The sequence below is a fragment of the Monodelphis domestica genome, chromosome 2 (genome assembly GCF_027887165.1).
Source record: "Monodelphis domestica isolate mMonDom1 chromosome 2, mMonDom1.pri, whole genome shotgun sequence".
In the NCBI taxonomy this organism is placed as follows: domain Eukaryota; kingdom Metazoa; phylum Chordata; class Mammalia; order Didelphimorphia; family Didelphidae; genus Monodelphis; species Monodelphis domestica.
The window spans coordinates 200312621-200329612 of record NC_077228.1 but is presented as its reverse complement, the minus strand read 5'-3'; the positions used below and the strand labels follow the sequence as shown (position 1 = coordinate 200329612).

At 49.0% G+C, this 16992-nt stretch overlaps 2 protein-coding genes across 3 annotated transcripts; both read left to right on the top strand.

Annotated features, from left to right (window-relative positions):
* The first annotated feature begins 568 nt into the window (after positions 1–568).
* Positions 569–6427, top strand: HOXB9 (homeobox B9). The gene is made up of 2 exons (XM_001367151.4): positions 569–1202; positions 4297–6427. The coding sequence occupies exons 1-2, from the start codon at positions 692–694 to the stop codon at positions 4530–4532; spliced, it is 747 nt and encodes a 248-aa protein (XP_001367188.1). The 5' UTR covers positions 569–691; the 3' UTR covers positions 4533–6427.
* A 5779-nt stretch (positions 6428–12206) lies between these two features.
* HOXB8 (homeobox B8) lies at positions 12207–16030 on the top strand. Of its 2 annotated transcripts, none has more exons than XM_056816860.1 (2): positions 12207–13972; positions 14777–16030. In XM_056816860.1, exons 1-2 carry the CDS (start codon positions 13549–13551, stop codon positions 15079–15081), a joined length of 729 nt encoding a protein of 242 aa, XP_056672838.1. In that variant the 5' UTR covers positions 12207–13548; the 3' UTR covers positions 15082–16030. The 2 variants fall into 2 exon arrangements, with proteins under 2 accessions (XP_056672838.1, XP_056672837.1); XM_056816859.1 differs by having other exon boundaries at positions 14774–16030.
* Positions 16031–16992: the final 962 nt, after the last annotated feature.

Genomic DNA, 16992 nt, shown 5'->3' with positions numbered 1-16992 from the left:
ACTCAGTTTTTAAATAAGGACAAATTCACATTTGAGTAGCTTGGGAAAGGGAAAGGAGGCAGTGGTGGGGGTGGGAGAGTGCGGAGTGGGACTGTGAAGGAGCGGAAACCATTTATTTTTTAATTATTCCTTAGGATCTCTCCGGCTGCTCTCTAGGCTGGGGCCCTTTCCCTTTGCGACCCGCCAGGGGAGAGTGCTGAGCAGCCAGAGTCCCTCCGACGAAGCACACAGCTCTCTCCGCCCCCCCCCCCCCATGTTGAGAGCTACCCCCCTTCCTCCAAACGGGGGGGGGGGGACCCCGGGCGGCCGGCGGCTCGGGCTGAGGTTACGTGGTCGCTGGAGCCCTGACGTGTTGCCACATTGCATAAAACAATTCATCCTTGATATGGAATGCAGCGCGGATGACAGCGGGAGCGCAGCCCCCTCGCTCGATTGATTTACGTCGAAGCTGACGCTTTATCAGGCAGTCGGAAAAACTTTGACCAATCATTTTGCAAGAAGCGCCGAGCCCGGCTGCTCAACTGTACTTTGTTGGCTGAGAAGTTGAGCAGGGGGTGGGGGTGGGTGGGTGGGGGGTTGGGGGGTCGCGTCCAAACCCTCAGACCTGTCCTGTAGCCACCTCTCCCGATATAGGGCGCCTCAGCGCTAGCGCTTCCCTTCCCTGAAAACGCTCCCTGTATAATGTCTGAGAATGTCCATTTCTGGGACGCTTAGCAGTTATTATGTTGACTCGATCATAAGTCACGAGAGTGAAGACGCGCCTCCAGCCAAGTTTCCTTCCGGCCAATACACGAGTCCTCGCCAAGCCGGCCACGCGGAGCATCTCGAATTCCCCTCCTGTAGTTTCCAGCCCAAAGCTCCTGTCTTCAGCGCCTCGTGGACACCTCTGAGCCCTCACTCGTCGGGGAGTCTCCCTTCTGTCTACCACCCGTATATCCAACACCAGAGCGTCCCGCCTTCGGAGAGCAGGTATCTCCGCACCTGGTTGGAGCCCGTGCCCAGGAGCGAGGGGGGGCCCGGGCAGCCCCTGGTGAAAGCCGAGCCGCTGCTGGGGGGCTCAGGGGAGCTCCTTAAGCAGGGCACCCCGGAGTACAATTTAGAAACTTCGTCCGGAAGGGAAGCTATCCTATCTAATCAAAGACCCGGCTACGGAGACAATAAACTTTGTGAAGGAAGCGAAGACAAAGAGAGGCCTGATCAAAGTAAGTTATAAAAAGTGAGGAAATGCCAAGGCAGCCAGAGAGTGAAGGGTGGGAGGGAGGAGGTGGAGAGGTGGGAGGGAGGCAATAAACCCCGGACAATGTAGAGTTACAACGGTGGTGTCGGGCGGAGAGAGAGTGAGAAGGAAGGAAGGCGGTATACTCGGAAGTGGGGCAGGCCAACTACCCCGGGAGACGGAAAGGGGGGAGATATAGCAGTTCCCTTAAAATGCTAGGGATAGTTTTGTACAGGCGATAGAGACAAGCCGGGCCAATTTCCCAGTTCTCTTTTCCCTCTGTCTTTCTCTCCCCGTACTCGAAGGCGAGGAGTTGCTGGTTGAATTGGAGCGAAGTTGGAGAGTAGAGGGCACCTAAACTGGCAAAAAGAGGATCAGGGTCAAGGGGGAGCAAAATAAGGTGTAAGGAGACCCCGAGCATCTTCAAAGAGATCCCTGGCTCCCGAGGCTTAACTTGCTAAATTACCTCTGACTGTAGAAGTGCGCGTATGGGGAGGGGTATGAGAATAGCGAGAGCGCTCGCGTTTCTTAGATTAAATTCCCTGTCGGAGAAATGAATATTTCTGAGCCAGGCGCAAACAGTAAAAACAAAAACAAAACAAACAGCAAAGAGGGGAAGGACTGGAGGGAGGGGGCGCCTCATTAGCGTTTTATTTGCAATGCAACAGCTCGGTGAATTGTTCAGACTGGATCACGCGCCGCTTCCGTCCCCTGTTTAGGGGAGGGAGGGAGGGAAAGACGAAGGATAGGGACAAAAACACCCACTCAACAATAGTACCCAAGACTTCCGCTCTTATTCCATCCCAGTCTTTCCAGCTCCGCCTCGCCAGCTCCCCCTCCGGGTCGGGAGTAGATGTGGGCACGGGCGCAATAAACCTGGAAAGATCAGAAGCTAGAAGGGAAGCCTTGTTGCCTCCTGGATGCCTTCCTGGCCCCTCTGCGCTAGAGCCATTCCCAAGTATCCTGTGCGTTCTTTTCAGCTGAGAGTGATTCACCTTAATCAGCCCCAAGCTTCTCCCTAAGGGATGCCCCCGCCCAGTGCCCTCTGTGGGCTGTATCGTTATGTCTTAGTTGGAGCGCTTTGACACCTCAGGGGTCTGCTCTAAACTTCCTCGGACCTATAGCTCTTGGTACACAAGGTGAAATACCAAACTTATATTGGAAAACGGATGAAGGTGACTCGGTGTGAGGAGACTAAAGGGGATTTTAACTTTTTCTCTGGATGGTACTTGTCCTGCACTACTCTCTCCTCTCAGCCCCCACCCCCAACCCTTTAGGAATGTCAATTTCCATACCTGCAATCTTCAAAAGTAGCGAGTCCCCTGATATTCCCTGTCCCCATTTTAAAACCGAGCAGGGGAAGTAAAGTAGGAGTACTTGGCAAAAAACAAAACAAAAAACCTGCCCCCAAACAATAAACAAAGCCGAATCGTACTGCCTCAGTCTCTCTCTGTCTCTCTGTCTCTGTCTCTCTGTCTCTGTCTCTCTGTCTCTCTCTCTGTCTCTCTGTCTCTGTCTCTCTCTTTCTCTCTTCCCCCTCCCCCTTGAGGCTTCCCTGGCTCCCCTCTAATTTCCCATGGTTTTTCCACGCCAGAGTGGTCTGGGGGGTGGTAGTAAGAAGGTGGCTCAGCAAGGATAGAGCTAGGGTCATCTCTGTTGGAAAAGATGACTCCCCCCACCCCCACCCCCCACAACCCTCTGTCTCCACTCCTCGAACTGGTGGAGCTGAGAGGGAAACAGTCTGTATTTTAGGAGGACACCAACACAGCTTCCCTCCAAGCCCCAAACTCGGCCTCGAAATCCCATTAAAGAGAGGGAGCAGCTTCGCCAGCATCAATTATTAACAGCTTTCTTCCTCTTTAATATTTAATGTTGTTCCATGTCCCAGCCCAGTCAATCACATTAAGGAAATAGCGCAGCAAATTGGTGAGACACGGTACTTATAGCGTCAGATTAACCGGATTATTTTAAAATATTCAGGGCATTCCATTTTGGGAGAGGAAATCAACCCAGGCCAGCCGTCTGTTGTTCTCCATTGGTTTAGCTTTTATTTCGAGAATTTGCAGAGAATCACAGGGAGAAGGAGCTGAGGGAAGAGGGTTATCTTTTGATTTCGACTTTCTTCACCCTCCCCTCCCCAGTCTTCTTCCCATTTCTCCCACCTTTACTTGGTATTGAATGAAGTGGGTGTGGGAGTCCCGGAAATTTGAGATCAGGGTTCTCTATCCCGATCCCATCCCCCTCAGTTTCTCTGAATATTTTCTTTCTGAACCTTGGCTTAACCAAACTAAGAGGCCTGGGGAGGCCAAGGTGAGAATATTGCAATCATAAGTTATTTCAGAGCCACCGGCAAAGTCGTGTGGGTTGGAGTTGACAAATGATTGCAATTGGAATATGTGTGCCTATGCACTCCTGTACCTGTGTGCTTGTGAATTCGGGTGTTCTGTGTGTTTTGACACAAACACACAAGTCCCATGAGGGACTTGCCAAGGCAAGGGCTAAGGACAGTTTTCATAAGGAAGGAAAGTTGATATTGAGGAAAATTCAGCTGTCTGACCCCAAACTTCTGCCCCTTGTCAAGAATCTCCCCTTTATCTTTTTCTTTCATCCTGCCCTGCCCTTTAAAGTTTGCTAATCTTGAGCAATACACAAGATGGCTCTTTGCCCTATCCAGTTTAGAAAAGAGATGTGGTCTATTGGAAAGTATTAGTGAATTGGACAAGGGGAAGAAGAGGCTAGGAGCTAGGTCCCAGCCGGGAAAATCTGAACCAGGCAAAGGTCATAAAGAATATACAATCCTGTGCCATTATTATTATTATTAATTTCTCAGCGGTACATGTTAGGTAAATACCCACCTCGAGGTGATGCTTTGGGTTGGGGGGGTGGAGGATGATGGAGGAACGAACTGCGTATTTATTGTTTCCTTGAAGTATTGAGGCCCAGAATGCATTTGGAATACTGACAGAAGGAAGACAGGCCAGTGGCCATATTCTGAAGCTATAAAGGTTGGGAGAATCTACTCTCTTCCCAGCCAACTTTTCTCTTCCTCTCTTTTGATTCTATCGCTCCTTCTCTTTCAGCCAACCCCTCTGCCAACTGGTTGCATGCCCGCTCCTCCAGGAAAAAGCGATGCCCCTACACCAAATACCAGACGCTGGAATTAGAGAAGGAGTTTCTGTTCAATATGTACCTCACCAGGGACCGTAGGCACGAGGTGGCCAGACTCCTCAACTTGAGTGAGAGACAAGTCAAAATCTGGTTTCAGAACCGGCGGATGAAAATGAAGAAAATGAATAAGGAACAAGGCAAAGAATAGACAGCTCGACCCTCCCCCACCCCCTTCTCACGCCCTCACTAACCCTCTCACTTCCATCGAATCTTATTTATAAGCGATGGTCGCAACACAATGCTACCAGGGTTCCAACCAAGTAATCGAGGAGGGGGTCCCTCTCGGTCTACCGCAGACTTTTTCTGTGCCCAAAGCCTGGTTTAGCACTTCTCCTCCTCCTTTAGGTTCCCCGGCTTCCTAGCTGAAGCTGCTTTAGGGAACTCCAGAATGAGAAGTAGAAGTGGGGATGGAGCTGGGTAGTTGGTTTAGAAAGTAGGTGTAATCTCTTCAGATCCTCTTAACAGATGGGAAACTATGTCCCATATCAGTCTGGCCGCCTCTCTCCGTCCTTCTAAGTGGGTTAGGACAGGCATTTTGGTGGCCACGCAGAAAACCACCCTTGGAGATCCTTTAACACATAACCCTGATAAATACCTGGATAATACACGGGCGAACACCGCATGAAACCCCGACCACACTGTTAGGACCTCGGGCTACTCACACACAAGTCCATACTGTTCACGCACAAAACACACACATCTACATACTCACCTATACATACCTGAACCAGCTTCCATCAAATTAAACACAAGTAGGCATAGGGACATAAGCTTCGCCGGATCTCCCTTCGGGATACAGTTCCGTACCCGAGTTCGGTGCAAAAGCTTCTCCCCCGCCCCCATACATATTAGGTGTTGTTCTTAGAATCGAAGGCTCGTTCACTTCATACTTGCTCACAGTAGATCCGCACGTTTATTCGAATAAGCACATATACCCACCAGAAACCGCTGCCCAGAGCTTGAAGTTGGATTGGCGAGGAGAAGAGCAAAGTGGGTCTTATCTGAATTCACTGTCTCCAGGTCCTCCCATCTAGCACCCTGACAGACTCTTTTTATGCTGAAGACAGGCCAACTACCCGCTCCTTTCTTTTCGGCTTCTTCTTCCCCCATGTCTCCATTTTTGTTCAGTTCTGTGTTGCGAAATGACAGACCCTGCAGCCTTCCCAACTCAGAGCACTTCCCCCAGGCCCCAAACCTTGGAGTTCAGTCCCAGCCCGGACAAGCCGTCTAATTAATACCTTGGAGAGTAAATCCAGCTCCTTCCAACCACTTCACCCGGCGTTCTATTCACCGAGACAAGGCTGGGAGACGCCGATTTGTAATTTATTGTGAATCGATTCCCTCCTCGGCTCCCTTCCAAGAGGAACTGTGAGTAACAGAACTGAGTTTGCGACTCCAGGAAGGATCCTGGGAGCTCTTCTCCTTTTCCTTCATACCGCTCAGTTTCTGGTCCAACATGTCCGTAAAAAGCCGGTGGAATCCGAGGACTCCCGAAGTTTCCTCTCGAAAGGGAATGGTCCGATCAGTTGTGTCCCATCTCATTCTGGAAAATGAATCCTGGGACCCTCTGGACGCGGCAGAGAATCCGGACTTGATCCGGGGCTTGGAACCACCAATGTACCAGGGCGCTTTCCCCGGGCCTAGACCTGGGTGGAAAGAATGAATGGAAATCTTCAGAAAGACAAACTGACACTTTCTTTCCCTCCCTCGTCCATCCTTCCCCATGCCCCTATCCCCCAAACCAGGTTTTGGAGGAACCATCTCTCCTAGTCCCCCGGCTGCTTGGAGGGGGAACTCACTTAGAACTTTTTGCTATGTCGGTGGGTGTTGTAATGTGTCAGTGTTTGTGCTTTTTTGGGGGGTGACTGTGCCTCCTGATTCAGTTGCCACTTATTTTGGGGAGGGGGGAGGGGGACAAACGGGAAAGGGGGTAAGCGCAGTGCTCAGATTGTTCGTTTTGGAAGAAAAAAGAGGAACCTCCCCCTAAAAATTATATATCTCAAAATAAATCTCTCTTTTGCGTGCATCTCTTGTGTCTCTTCTCACCCGCCTAAACCGTTGCCTGGTTCCTCCGAAGGCTAATTGGGAATGAGGGAGGAAGTTTCGGGTTTCTCCGAAGTTGAACCCCCTTAACCTTACAAAAGGAGAGGAGAACTACTCTCCACTCCAACCTCCCCCGTTTTCACGCTCAGAAACCGTGAGCTCTGTGTTTGCTCTCCGGGAGCGAGCTACCAAACTAGGAAGCCGGAACCCTAAACCTGTAAAGAAGAGGATATGGAAGAAATAGTCCTGGGGTTGGGAGTGCACTGGTTTCTCCTTCCCAGGCTCTCTACACCTACCTATATTCTGAACTAGGGAGATCCCTGCTACTTCTCTCCAGTCTAAACCGTTCTACTTGGGACTAAAAAACAAAACAAAAAAAAAACAAAAACAAAAAAAACCGAACTAAATACCGGCTTCTCTTATCTTCCTTTTTCTTTCTTGTCTTGAACAAATTATGTCCATGTTAGGTATTTGTAGGTAAAAAAAAAAACAACAACACGAAGTAAATACTTAAGGCCCTGTAATATTTCTTCCCTTCTAGCATAGAAACCTCCCACCCACTCTGCTTTCCAGGATCTGCTTTCTTTATCTGGTTTGCTGTAAGCGGGAATTCCCAGAGTCAGAGGAGAAGGCCTCTTTCTTCCAGGTTTCCCTAGGAGGAGAATCAGTCTCTTTAGAATGTTCGTGGAATTTTTCCAGTGTCCCAATCCCTGTCCTCTGGATAAATGAAGTGCGGAGTAGGCCAAGGGTCGCCCTTTTGGATTTATATGGAAAAGTCCTCTCCTTTCTCTTACCTGTTTCCCTTCACTTACCCTGGCTAAGCTTTGCAAAGTGTGAGATTTGGGGTGCTTTCTAAGGATGTTTTCTTTGGGTTTTTAATTTTCCTTTGCCCTACTTCAACAACAGGCAGAGGATGTATTAAAAAGTATGAGAGTCTCTGCTAGGGATATGAAGAGTCTGAACTATTTCCCTAAATCTCTGCTGGATCTTAATCTTGGAGAAAGTCTCCCATCTCTTCTCTCTAGAAGTTTGTAATAATTTTGGTATTATTCCACTGCCTGGGTTTACTTGACCTCGGGGTACCAAGGAGAGTCCTGTGTCTCTGACCATAGTCTAAACTTCTTCTAGAACTGCTGATGCCAGGGGCCCTTTCTTACCCACTAGGTGGGGGTGGGGTTCTAAGAAGTAACCCGGGAATGAGGAGCCCAGAAAATTAAGTAGAGGCCTACTCCCCTCAAACTAAGAAAAACAAATAAATGGGAATGAGAGCTATTAGGGAAAAGAAGTCTGTGTTAAGGGATTTCCTGCACATGCTATGGATGTTCTAAGTAATAGAAACACAGACTTTTATTATATATCTTAGGAAATATATTAGATGCATAGTAATTGGCCCCTGTCCTGCTGATGCGGCTCTGTGGTCTGCAGATAAGCGCTGAGCTCTTCTCCACTGAAGCCCAGTGAGGAGAGCGGACATCAGCAGGAAACAGAGCCATTGCAACTAGAGAAAGGGGCTTCTCCGCAGTGGCGCCGGGGGTCCCCCGGATGGGAGGTGGCTACTTTGAAGGGGAAAACAAAGAAGGGAGAGATGACTTGAGAAGGGAAGGAGACTGGGAAGTTACTTGTCACCGAAGAGAGGGAAAAATACATAGAGAAAGAGGGACGCAAAGAGACCCCGAGAGCGAATTCAATGCAGTGTGCGCTGCAGTAAAAGAATATGACCGCTATAAAACTTTATAGCGTAGAAATTTCTGAAGGTTAAGAAACTAAATAGCAGCAAAGCAAACAGTGAACGGAAACTTTCCGGTTCTCCCAAATTAGTGCTGGGGCTGGGGCGGGGGGCAGGGGCAGGGGCTCCATCTGTGGACACCTCGAAGTTTCACACACACACATACGCGGGATGGCGTAGGGTGTAGGGTGAGAGGAGGGGTAAGGGGCAACAAGGGAAAAAGAAAAGGGGGAGGAGGGAAGGGGGACTTTGTTGTCACAGACGCTTTAGATATTGCATTCCGGACTCATCTCTTTGTTCTCTCACACACACCGCCCCCCCCCCCCCCACTTAGCAATTGCAGGCTCCTAGAATCGAGTCGTAAATGGAGTTACATACACACACAAGCACACACACACACACACACACACACACACACACACTCAAACTCACACGCACACACACAAAGTTAAGGCGAGACGTCTGGATCTGGGCAGGCTCGGATCTATTTATTGCCCCTCTCCCCTCTCGTCCTCTGTCCCTTCTTCCCCATAGAAAGACCAATTGTTTAGTCTCAGGATTCGAAACAATTGTGTGGCTTTTCAAAAGCGTTCATTCCACACCGCCGCCCCCTCCCCCCCACTCTCAATTCCCCCCTCCCCGCCCTTGTATGGTCCATAAACGTTTCAGCTCTGGATGCTTCCAGGCAGAAGGGACAGGAGAGAGAGTAAGGAGGAGAAAACAGCTTATGTCTTCTTTTATTCTGTCTTTTTTTGTCTATTTGCAAAATTCCATGAACCGTTTCCTGATATTTCAACGCTTCCTCTTCCTCTCTCATTCCTCCTCCTTTGCTAATAATGAAAGGTTATGGGTGGGTAGGGGCTGTTCCCTTCCTTTCCCTGCTTTCTCCCAGAAACCAGGTTGAACTGCCCCGGGTCGGACTTTGTCGAGGGCAGACCGCTAGATGGCGCCCTTGCTCCACGCTAAAAATCCCCGGAGCTCTGGCTCTAGGGCACCCGGACTTCAAACATCACCTTAGTCGCCCCAGAAGCTAGTAAACTGCACATTTACCAAAAGTCATGAATAATTTGTACGTAATAAAAATATAGGTTTAATGGTGATCCTTTCACAATTTCGTATATATGGATGTATATATATGGATGTACATACATATATAAAAATATTTGTCCACACCTTTCCTAGGAAACGATAAAGAATTAGAATGCTCCTAAGAGGAGAAATCCATCCCCGTTACCCAAGTGGAAGATTTGATAGGGGCCGAACAAATGTGTTTAAATGGACACCAAACGACTCTAGATAAACGTGAGGCAGCGGTTCTGAGATAAAGGATTTTGTAGGGATATAAATGAATGGTCTCTAGATATGGAGGAGAAGGACAGGTGAAAATGGGTAGGGAAAGAAGGAAGGATCAATGGTGTTGGGAAGAAGGCATCCTTAAGGGGAAAGCTTGACTTCTAGGGTCGACAGGGTATGGATTTGAGCTGGCCTGCGGAGAAGGGAGGTGAGGAGGAAAGAGACTAAGCAATGATCCTTTTTCTTGAGGTTCGGAGTAAAGGCACTGTGAGATACCCTTTGGAGTTTTTTCCTCCTCTTTTGCAGTAACGGAGCTAGAGGAATGAGTCTATGAAATACAAGGAATTTGGTGTTTGCCTGTTTACTTTGTCTATCTGGCCACCTTACCTACTTACCTTCCGGACTTGTCTGCCTGCCTGCCTATTTAAATAGATATTCTATAGTTCCTGGGTTCTCCAAACAGTTGTTTTCCTTGGAACTGAGTGGGTAATTTTGACTTCTCCAGTTCGGATTTCGGTGTCATCACGACAGGAACACTGGTGTCTCAAAATGTGCTTTTCTGTGTGAGATTTTTGTTTTTGTTAAACACACCTTAATGGTTGTCTGTTCGGTCACATCAAGCGGAGATACTGGGTTCCCTAGCTATTAGGATCTTGAGGTCACTTGGGAAGGATGGAGAAGATCAAGTTTTTGCCTTTTTGCTATATTAAGGTCAGAAATCTTGATTTTTAGAGATCTGGGTTAAGGGATATCTCCTTGGGGTCCTGCCCTCCTTGACTCTGCACTATCAGGCTTCCCTGGAGATTCTCCAGTTTTTCTTCAATTCTCGGTCTCCCCTACCCTACCAGGAGAATAGAATGAGAGGACCTTGACCCTACAGCATTGGTTAGCCCACGAATTCCCGTGATTCGCTGCCAGTGAGGACGCAGACTCGAATTCAGTTTTTCCCTCAGCTTACACCTTCCTAATAAATCTAGCTTCCATTGGGCGTTTATAAATTCTTTTCTCTCATTCTTCCTTGTTTTCTCATAATAGAAACATTTCCTTTTCTTTGGTACAGTAGTGGGATGATTTAAGAGGAGCATTCCCGGCTTGAAGTGAGTCCCTGCTGGTGAGTTCTCTCTACACCTTAACTACAAAAAGCTTTCCAACTTGATAAAAATGCTTAACTTCATTGGGCCGCTTCATTTTGGCCTCGATCTCTCCAGTTTTCCCTGGCTTCCTTCTTTCTCTGAGTCCTCTTTGTCTCCTCTCCTTTCCTCTGCTCCTCTTCCCTCTCGCCCCTTTTCTCTTGTCTTCCTCTCCCATTCTCCGGAATCCACTATTGAGTTCCTCCTAGAAATTCTGCAGCCGCTGAGGTAGCGGGGATGGAGGAGCTGTTCAGAACCCGGTTAGCTGTGGTTGTGTGTGTGTAGTGGGGCTCCTCAAAGAAAAGACTAGCACTTCCTATTTTAAAACAAAGCGCAAGTCGGGGAAAGGAAGGATCCCCAAAGGACTCTGAAAAACAGAGGCCTAAACCCAATTCAGAAAACTGAACAAGAAGACATTTGAAGTCAATCAAGACAAAAAAAAAACGCTAATGTCTTGGAAACAAATTCATTTAATTTCCTCCTTTCCCCCCTCCACCAGGCATAAGATCTCAAGAAAGAGATGGACCCCAAGTGCCCGGCAGGGCCAGGGCCCCCCATAGTGGTCAACAGGGCGGCAGAAAAAGGGACACATTGAATGCTGACAGGTTCTGGCCATTAGGACTATATCCAGGCCTCAGCAACTGCTCCTATGATCCCTTTCGCAGAGCTCGGTTTTCTGGGCCAAGTAGAACTCGGTTGCACATAGAAGATTCAGAGATTGTGCAAACCTGCCCTCCCCTCCCACACCTTGCCTATCCCATCTCCAGGTCAGGAGGTGGCAGCGGCCTACACGGATCTATCGCACTATTTGCAGGTCTCCTCCCAAATAAACCACCCCTCCGGTTTAGAGTCGGAGCTTAAAGACGCCCCGGGTATTGGGCGACAGAGGTATAAGCTGGTAGCCAGAGCTGGAGGGCCCCAGAGGTAGCTGGTCCTTTTCTCTCTTTGATATGTTGCTTTTGATTGGGGAGGGCCCTATTTGGGTTGGAGTAGGAATGTAATATTCATTGTGATATAAAGGAAGTCAAAGGTAGGGATGGGGGGGGGCGACGAAAACAGTTCAGGTATTGAGCTACGAGGTATGGGTGCCGGTCCTTGGTCCTTTTCAGGATTGGTGACATCCCGACTGTGCCAACTCAGATACGAAAAATATCTCCTTAAAAGCGCTGACTGGGTCGGAGAGCCTTCTAGAGTCTGTCCCCACACGCACTCTCCCTCTCCCCCAACCCTCTCCCTCCTTATTTCCCCCACTCGGTGCTGAGATTGTGCAAAACTGCGGTGTGTGCAGTCACGGGGCGAACTTTGCTCTATACTCTAATGTCGGTAAAGTTTCTCCTTCCTTTCCCCACCTATCCTCCCTCCCCTCCCTTCCCGCAGCCCCTCCCATAGCTCCCCCTCTCCTGAGTATCTTGTATTTAATAAAAGAAAGAAGGAAGAAAGAAAGAAAAAAGAGAGCGAAGCTCATTGTACAGTGGAGGCGAATACGCTGTGGGGTGGGGGGAGAACATTTTGGGGGTTGGAGGGAAAACCCCCAGCTTCTGTAATGGGAAGGGGGCAAATTCCCAGCCAAAGTTGCCGATCATGCCGGAAAAGCCATAATCATTTTAATTTTGCCATTGACACCCCCAACATCTAGCAATAAGGCGGAGGGGGCCGATCGAACCCGCGATTTTATAGCTGTAGAGGAAGGAACTCGTAAAATGCTAACAGCTTTTATGCGCTGTGGTATAAACAACAACAACAGCCTCCGCTTTATGGCGTTTTATAGTTTGTTAAAGAGTTTACAGCCGTTTTTGGGGGCCCTATTACAAAGCCAATTCCCTCCATATGATAGTTAAACCTTTATCAATAATAAGGAAATTGATCATTAAAACCTTAAATATGACGACCTCGTTTGTTTTAAAATATGTTTAGGAGAAGGAGCTGTATGATTTGATAACTTGTATTAAAATACCAATTACATTTATAGGACCTTTTAAAACTCGGCGCAATTAAACCGTGTTCTTTTACAGTTTTCCAAAGCGACCCTGACATTTAGAAAGACTCCAACTGCCTCGTTAAAATCGCGAAATTAACAGCGGGCCCTGACGCCTCCCAGTTTCCCCCCCCCTTTTCCTTTCCACGACTCCCCCACATCATTCTTTGGGGGTGGTCCTCGAAGGTATTTGATTTGTTGTGAGGCTAGATATATCTCATTAATGTAGGTAGTTAAACATATTTAATCCGTATTCTCTCTCTCTCTCTCTCTCTCTCTCTCTCTCTCTCTCTCTCTCTCTCTCTCTCTCTCTCTTCTCTTCTCTCCTCTCCTCTTTCTCTTCCTCCCTCTCAAGTGTTTTTCCTCTCTCTCTCTCTCTCTCTCTCTCTCTCTCTCTCTCTCTCTCTCTCACTCCCTCCTCTCTCCCTCCCTCCCTCCCTCCCTCCCTCTCTCCCTCTCGCCACCGCGCCGCGCTCGCTCGCTTGCTCAGTCCGGGAGGAGTACGGAGAAGCCAATAGGATGAGGGGTCTCTAATGGATGCAAATGATCATGAAAAGACAGTGCAAAATATGAAAGAACTCATTTGCAGGGAAGTAAATCACCGAAAACTGTTTATGAACTGCCGTCCCTTCTCCGAAATGTAAAGCGAGGAACTCTTTAAGTGGCGGTATATTTTTGTTTGGGGGGTGGGGGGGTGGGGGGGAGGGAGGGTGAGTCTTCGCTACCATGCAAGCTTAGATTTTTTTTTTTTGACGATTATCCTGTCCTTTTATATTCCTGGAAATCACAACAAAGTGTTGCGGCTTCGAGATCTTCTTCGTCTTTTCTTTTTTTTTTTTCCTCTTCTTCCTTTCCCTCTCCTTGCCTGGTGAGGGGCACTAGAGCCGGTGATTCGTGTTGTGTTTTTTTTTTCTCTCTCTCTCTCCCTCCCTTTCCCCCTCCCCACCCCCTCCCCAATAACCCCCAACACCGACGCCGCCACCAAAAATTCAATAAAATGAGCTCCTATTTCGTCAACTCACTGTTCTCCAAATACAAAACTGGGGAGTCCCTGCGCCCCAACTATTATGACTGCGGGTTCGCCCAAGATCTGGGCGGAAGACCCACCGTGGTGTATGGACCCAGTACCGGAGGAAGCTTCCAGCATCCGACGCAAATTCAGGAATTCTATCACGGGGCATCCTCTCTCTCCACGTCCCCGTACCAGCAGAACCCGTGCGCGGTGGCTTGTCACGGGGATCCGAGCAACTTCTACGGTTACGACCCTCTGCAGAGACAGACGCTCTTCGGGGCCCAGGACTCGGACCTGGTGCAATATGCCGACTGTAAGCTCGCCGCCGCCAATGGCCTGGGGGAGGAAGCAGAGGGCTCTGAGCAAAGCCCTTCTCCCACGCAGCTCTTCCCCTGGATGCGACCGCAAGGTGAGGCTGCGGAAGAAGCAAGGAGTGAGGTTGGAAGTGAGGAAAGGAGGCAGGGAGGCAAGAAGGACTGGCAGGCAGATGGCCGAGGGCCGGGAAAACCAGCGGGTTGAGGGATACTGAGCCAGGGAGAAGGAGATTTTGTGAGTGCATGCGTGTGTTTTTTACTAAAGAGGATAGCTAAAAGACATTTCCTGAACCCATAAACCCCCTCAACCCTTTTCTGCTTTTCTTCTTCCATCTATTTTTGTAAACTGTTTTATGGGGCTTATGGAGACAGGATGATGGGAGTGGGGCTTGAGGGGGGGACTCTCAACTTTTGCACTTGTAAATTGTTTTATAGTTTAATTACCCTGAAGAAACTTTTCTTCTCAGGGTAGAGGCTCTGGGGGCTTTTCAAGGTGGGTCTATCCCCCCTCTTTTTTTATTCTCTCCTCTCCACCTCCTTTCCAAAGTTTATGACGCATTTAAATGATTAGAAACCCCATAGACCTGCCCGAAGAAGGCTCTGAGCGGTGTGTATGGGGAGGTGTCCCTCTTTTTTCTCCCCCTTTTTTGACTATTGTATATGAACCCCCTGCCCCTTCAGTCCATATGCATCTCCTACTCCCCTCTGCTGACCATTGCTTCCACTCCCATTTCCCCTTTCCATTTCCCCCCACCCCTTGTTGAGTGTAAGATCTTCTGCCTTTATTGTACTCTTCTCCAAGCCTGTTTCACGTATCTTTCAACCTTCTCTTCTCCCCCTCCTCCCTTCATTCCCACCTCCCCTCCCCTTTCTTTCCTCTCTTTCCCCACTCCCAGCAGCCGCCGGACGCAGGCGAGGCAGACAGACCTACAGTCGCTACCAGACACTGGAGCTGGAGAAGGAGTTTCTGTTTAATCCCTATCTGACTCGCAAGCGGCGGATCGAGGTGTCGCATGCCCTGGGACTGACAGAGAGACAAGTCAAAATCTGGTTCCAGAATCGGAGAATGAAGTGGAAAAAGGAGAACAACAAAGATAAGTTTCCCAGCAGCAAGTGCGAGCAGGAAGAGTTGGAAAAACAGAAAATGGAACGGGCCCAGGAGGCGGAGGAAGAGGGGGAAGGACAGAAAGCAGACAAAAAATAGGCTTTGCGGATAGACTTCGAGGGACGGTGGATGGATTGGTCGTGCGACACCCCTTTTCTTCCTTTCCCTTCACTTCCTTTTCCTTCCCTTTCCTTCCCTCCACTCCCCACCCCTTCCCTTTCCTAGCGGCGCCTGGGAGCCAGCAAGCCCAACTCCACCATCCTCTCCACTCCTAGTCACCCCGCTCTGGCTGTAACCAGGCTGTATGAATCACCTTTCCTGTTAGACCTTTGATACAACCGAACTGTATGCAGAGCAAGTTATTCTAAGCAGGTTAGCAGTGAGGCAGCTTTCTCCGCTTATGCCCGTTGTTTCTAGTGATAGTGTATCGTACTAGCTTCTGTATACCATAACTGTGAGTTCTCTTTGAGTTCCTTCCTTTTCTCTAAAAGGGGCCAAAAATATTAGAAAAAATAACACAAAGGCCTCCCCCCCGCTTTCAATGCTAGAGTCCCTTCTGTAAAAATTGGCATTGTGCAATTATGATTTTTTCTTTTCGTGGTTCTTTGTATTGACTGAGGTATCTATTTCTGATAAGTCATCCCAACAACATGAAACTGCCTATTTATGCTGTAGTTATCTCTGTCTCTCTTTCTCTCCCTGTCTCTCCCCGTCTTCATTGCCTCGATCCTTCCTTCTCCCCCTCCCCTTTCCCTCTTCCCCGCCTCCCTCTGGCTCGCTTTCTTTTTTTCTCCCTTTGGTTGACAATTTCGTCTTAAGTGTTTCTCAAAAGAGGTTACTTTAGTTAGCATGCGCACAGTGGAACAATTGTTAAAGTGTTCTTAGGTTTACTGTGAAGAGAATGTATCCTGTATCCGTGAATTGCTTTATGGGGGGAGGGGGGACTAATTATATATTTTGTTGTGCCTCTATACTTTGTTCTGTTGTCTGCGCCTGAAAAGGGCGGAAGAGTTACAATAAAGTTTACAAGCGAGAACCCGTGACAAGACGGGGGCTGCACTGTATCATTCGCTCCAGGATGCCTCAGAGAGCTAGGGGGACCCAGGCAGGGGGCTTGGCCAGCGGCGCCCAGTCCCAGGAGCAAAGGAGGCGGGGAAGTGGGGGGGATGAGGGGGGGGATTGGAGGCAGGTGGTGGGAGCCCTGGGGCCTGAGGGGGATTTGGGGTGAGGGACTATGTTTGATTGGAGGACTATGGGACTGTTGGGGGTGGGGGGAGTGCGGTGTGAGTTAAGAGAATTCCTTAAGCCCCCAGGGTTGCCCTCATGCCCCCTGAGAAAGGGGCTATTGGGCTGGACTGTGGGACATTGGGGATTGTGTCTTCTGTGTCTCTCCCACTACCCCCTTTGTCTAAGTATTTGTCCTCTGTGTCTATGTGTCTGTATAGCCAGAGGGCCAGGAAGGTGGCGGAGGGAGGCTCCAGAAACACAGATATTTCCATTTTCCTAGGAAGCCGAGGAGTACAGTTCTGGAGGAGAGAAGGGCGAACGAAGGAGATTTCTTCCCCTTCCTCTCCTTCTTAGGGAACAGGTACCTTCCAAAGGCTCGGGGATCTGTCCCCTAAGCTCAGGGCAGCAGCTGGCTGATCTCTTCCCTTCAGCTCTAATGATCCCGAGAAAGAAGCCTGCCTGCCTGCCTTGTGGAACAAGGGGATCAGTATGTTCAGGAACTCCCCCCTCACCTCCCTCCCCCACTTTTCTTCTTCTTTTTCTTCTTCTCTCTTTCTCTTTTTAAAGACACATGAAGACGAAGAGCTGGTGCTGTAACGCAGCCCAACGCCTGTGGCCCGGAATACATAAATATAGCATTGAATGGCATTAATAAAAAAAAAAAAAAGTGAAGTATTAGTTATCAATGGACTCATTTGTCTGAAGGGGAGAGAGAAGAATGGGGAGGGGGCGCTCCAGAGCTGGCCTTCCCCTTGGCACCCCCCCACACACACACACTCTTCT

Coding starts and splice junctions, on each gene's coding strand:
- HOXB9 (XM_001367151.4), top strand. CDS start 692: ATGTCCATTTCTGGGACGCTTAGCAGTTATTATGTTGACTCGATCATA. Junction 1,203..4,296: donor CAAAGAGAGGCCTGATCAAA/GTAAGTTATAAA, acceptor CTTCTCTTTCAG/CCAACCCCTCTGCCAACTGG.
- HOXB8 (XM_056816859.1), top strand. CDS start 13,549: ATGAGCTCCTATTTCGTCAACTCACTGTTCTCCAAATACAAAACTGGG. Junction 13,973..14,773: donor CCCCTGGATGCGACCGCAAG/GTGAGGCTGCGG, acceptor CCCCACTCCCAG/CAGCCGCCGGACGCAGGCGA.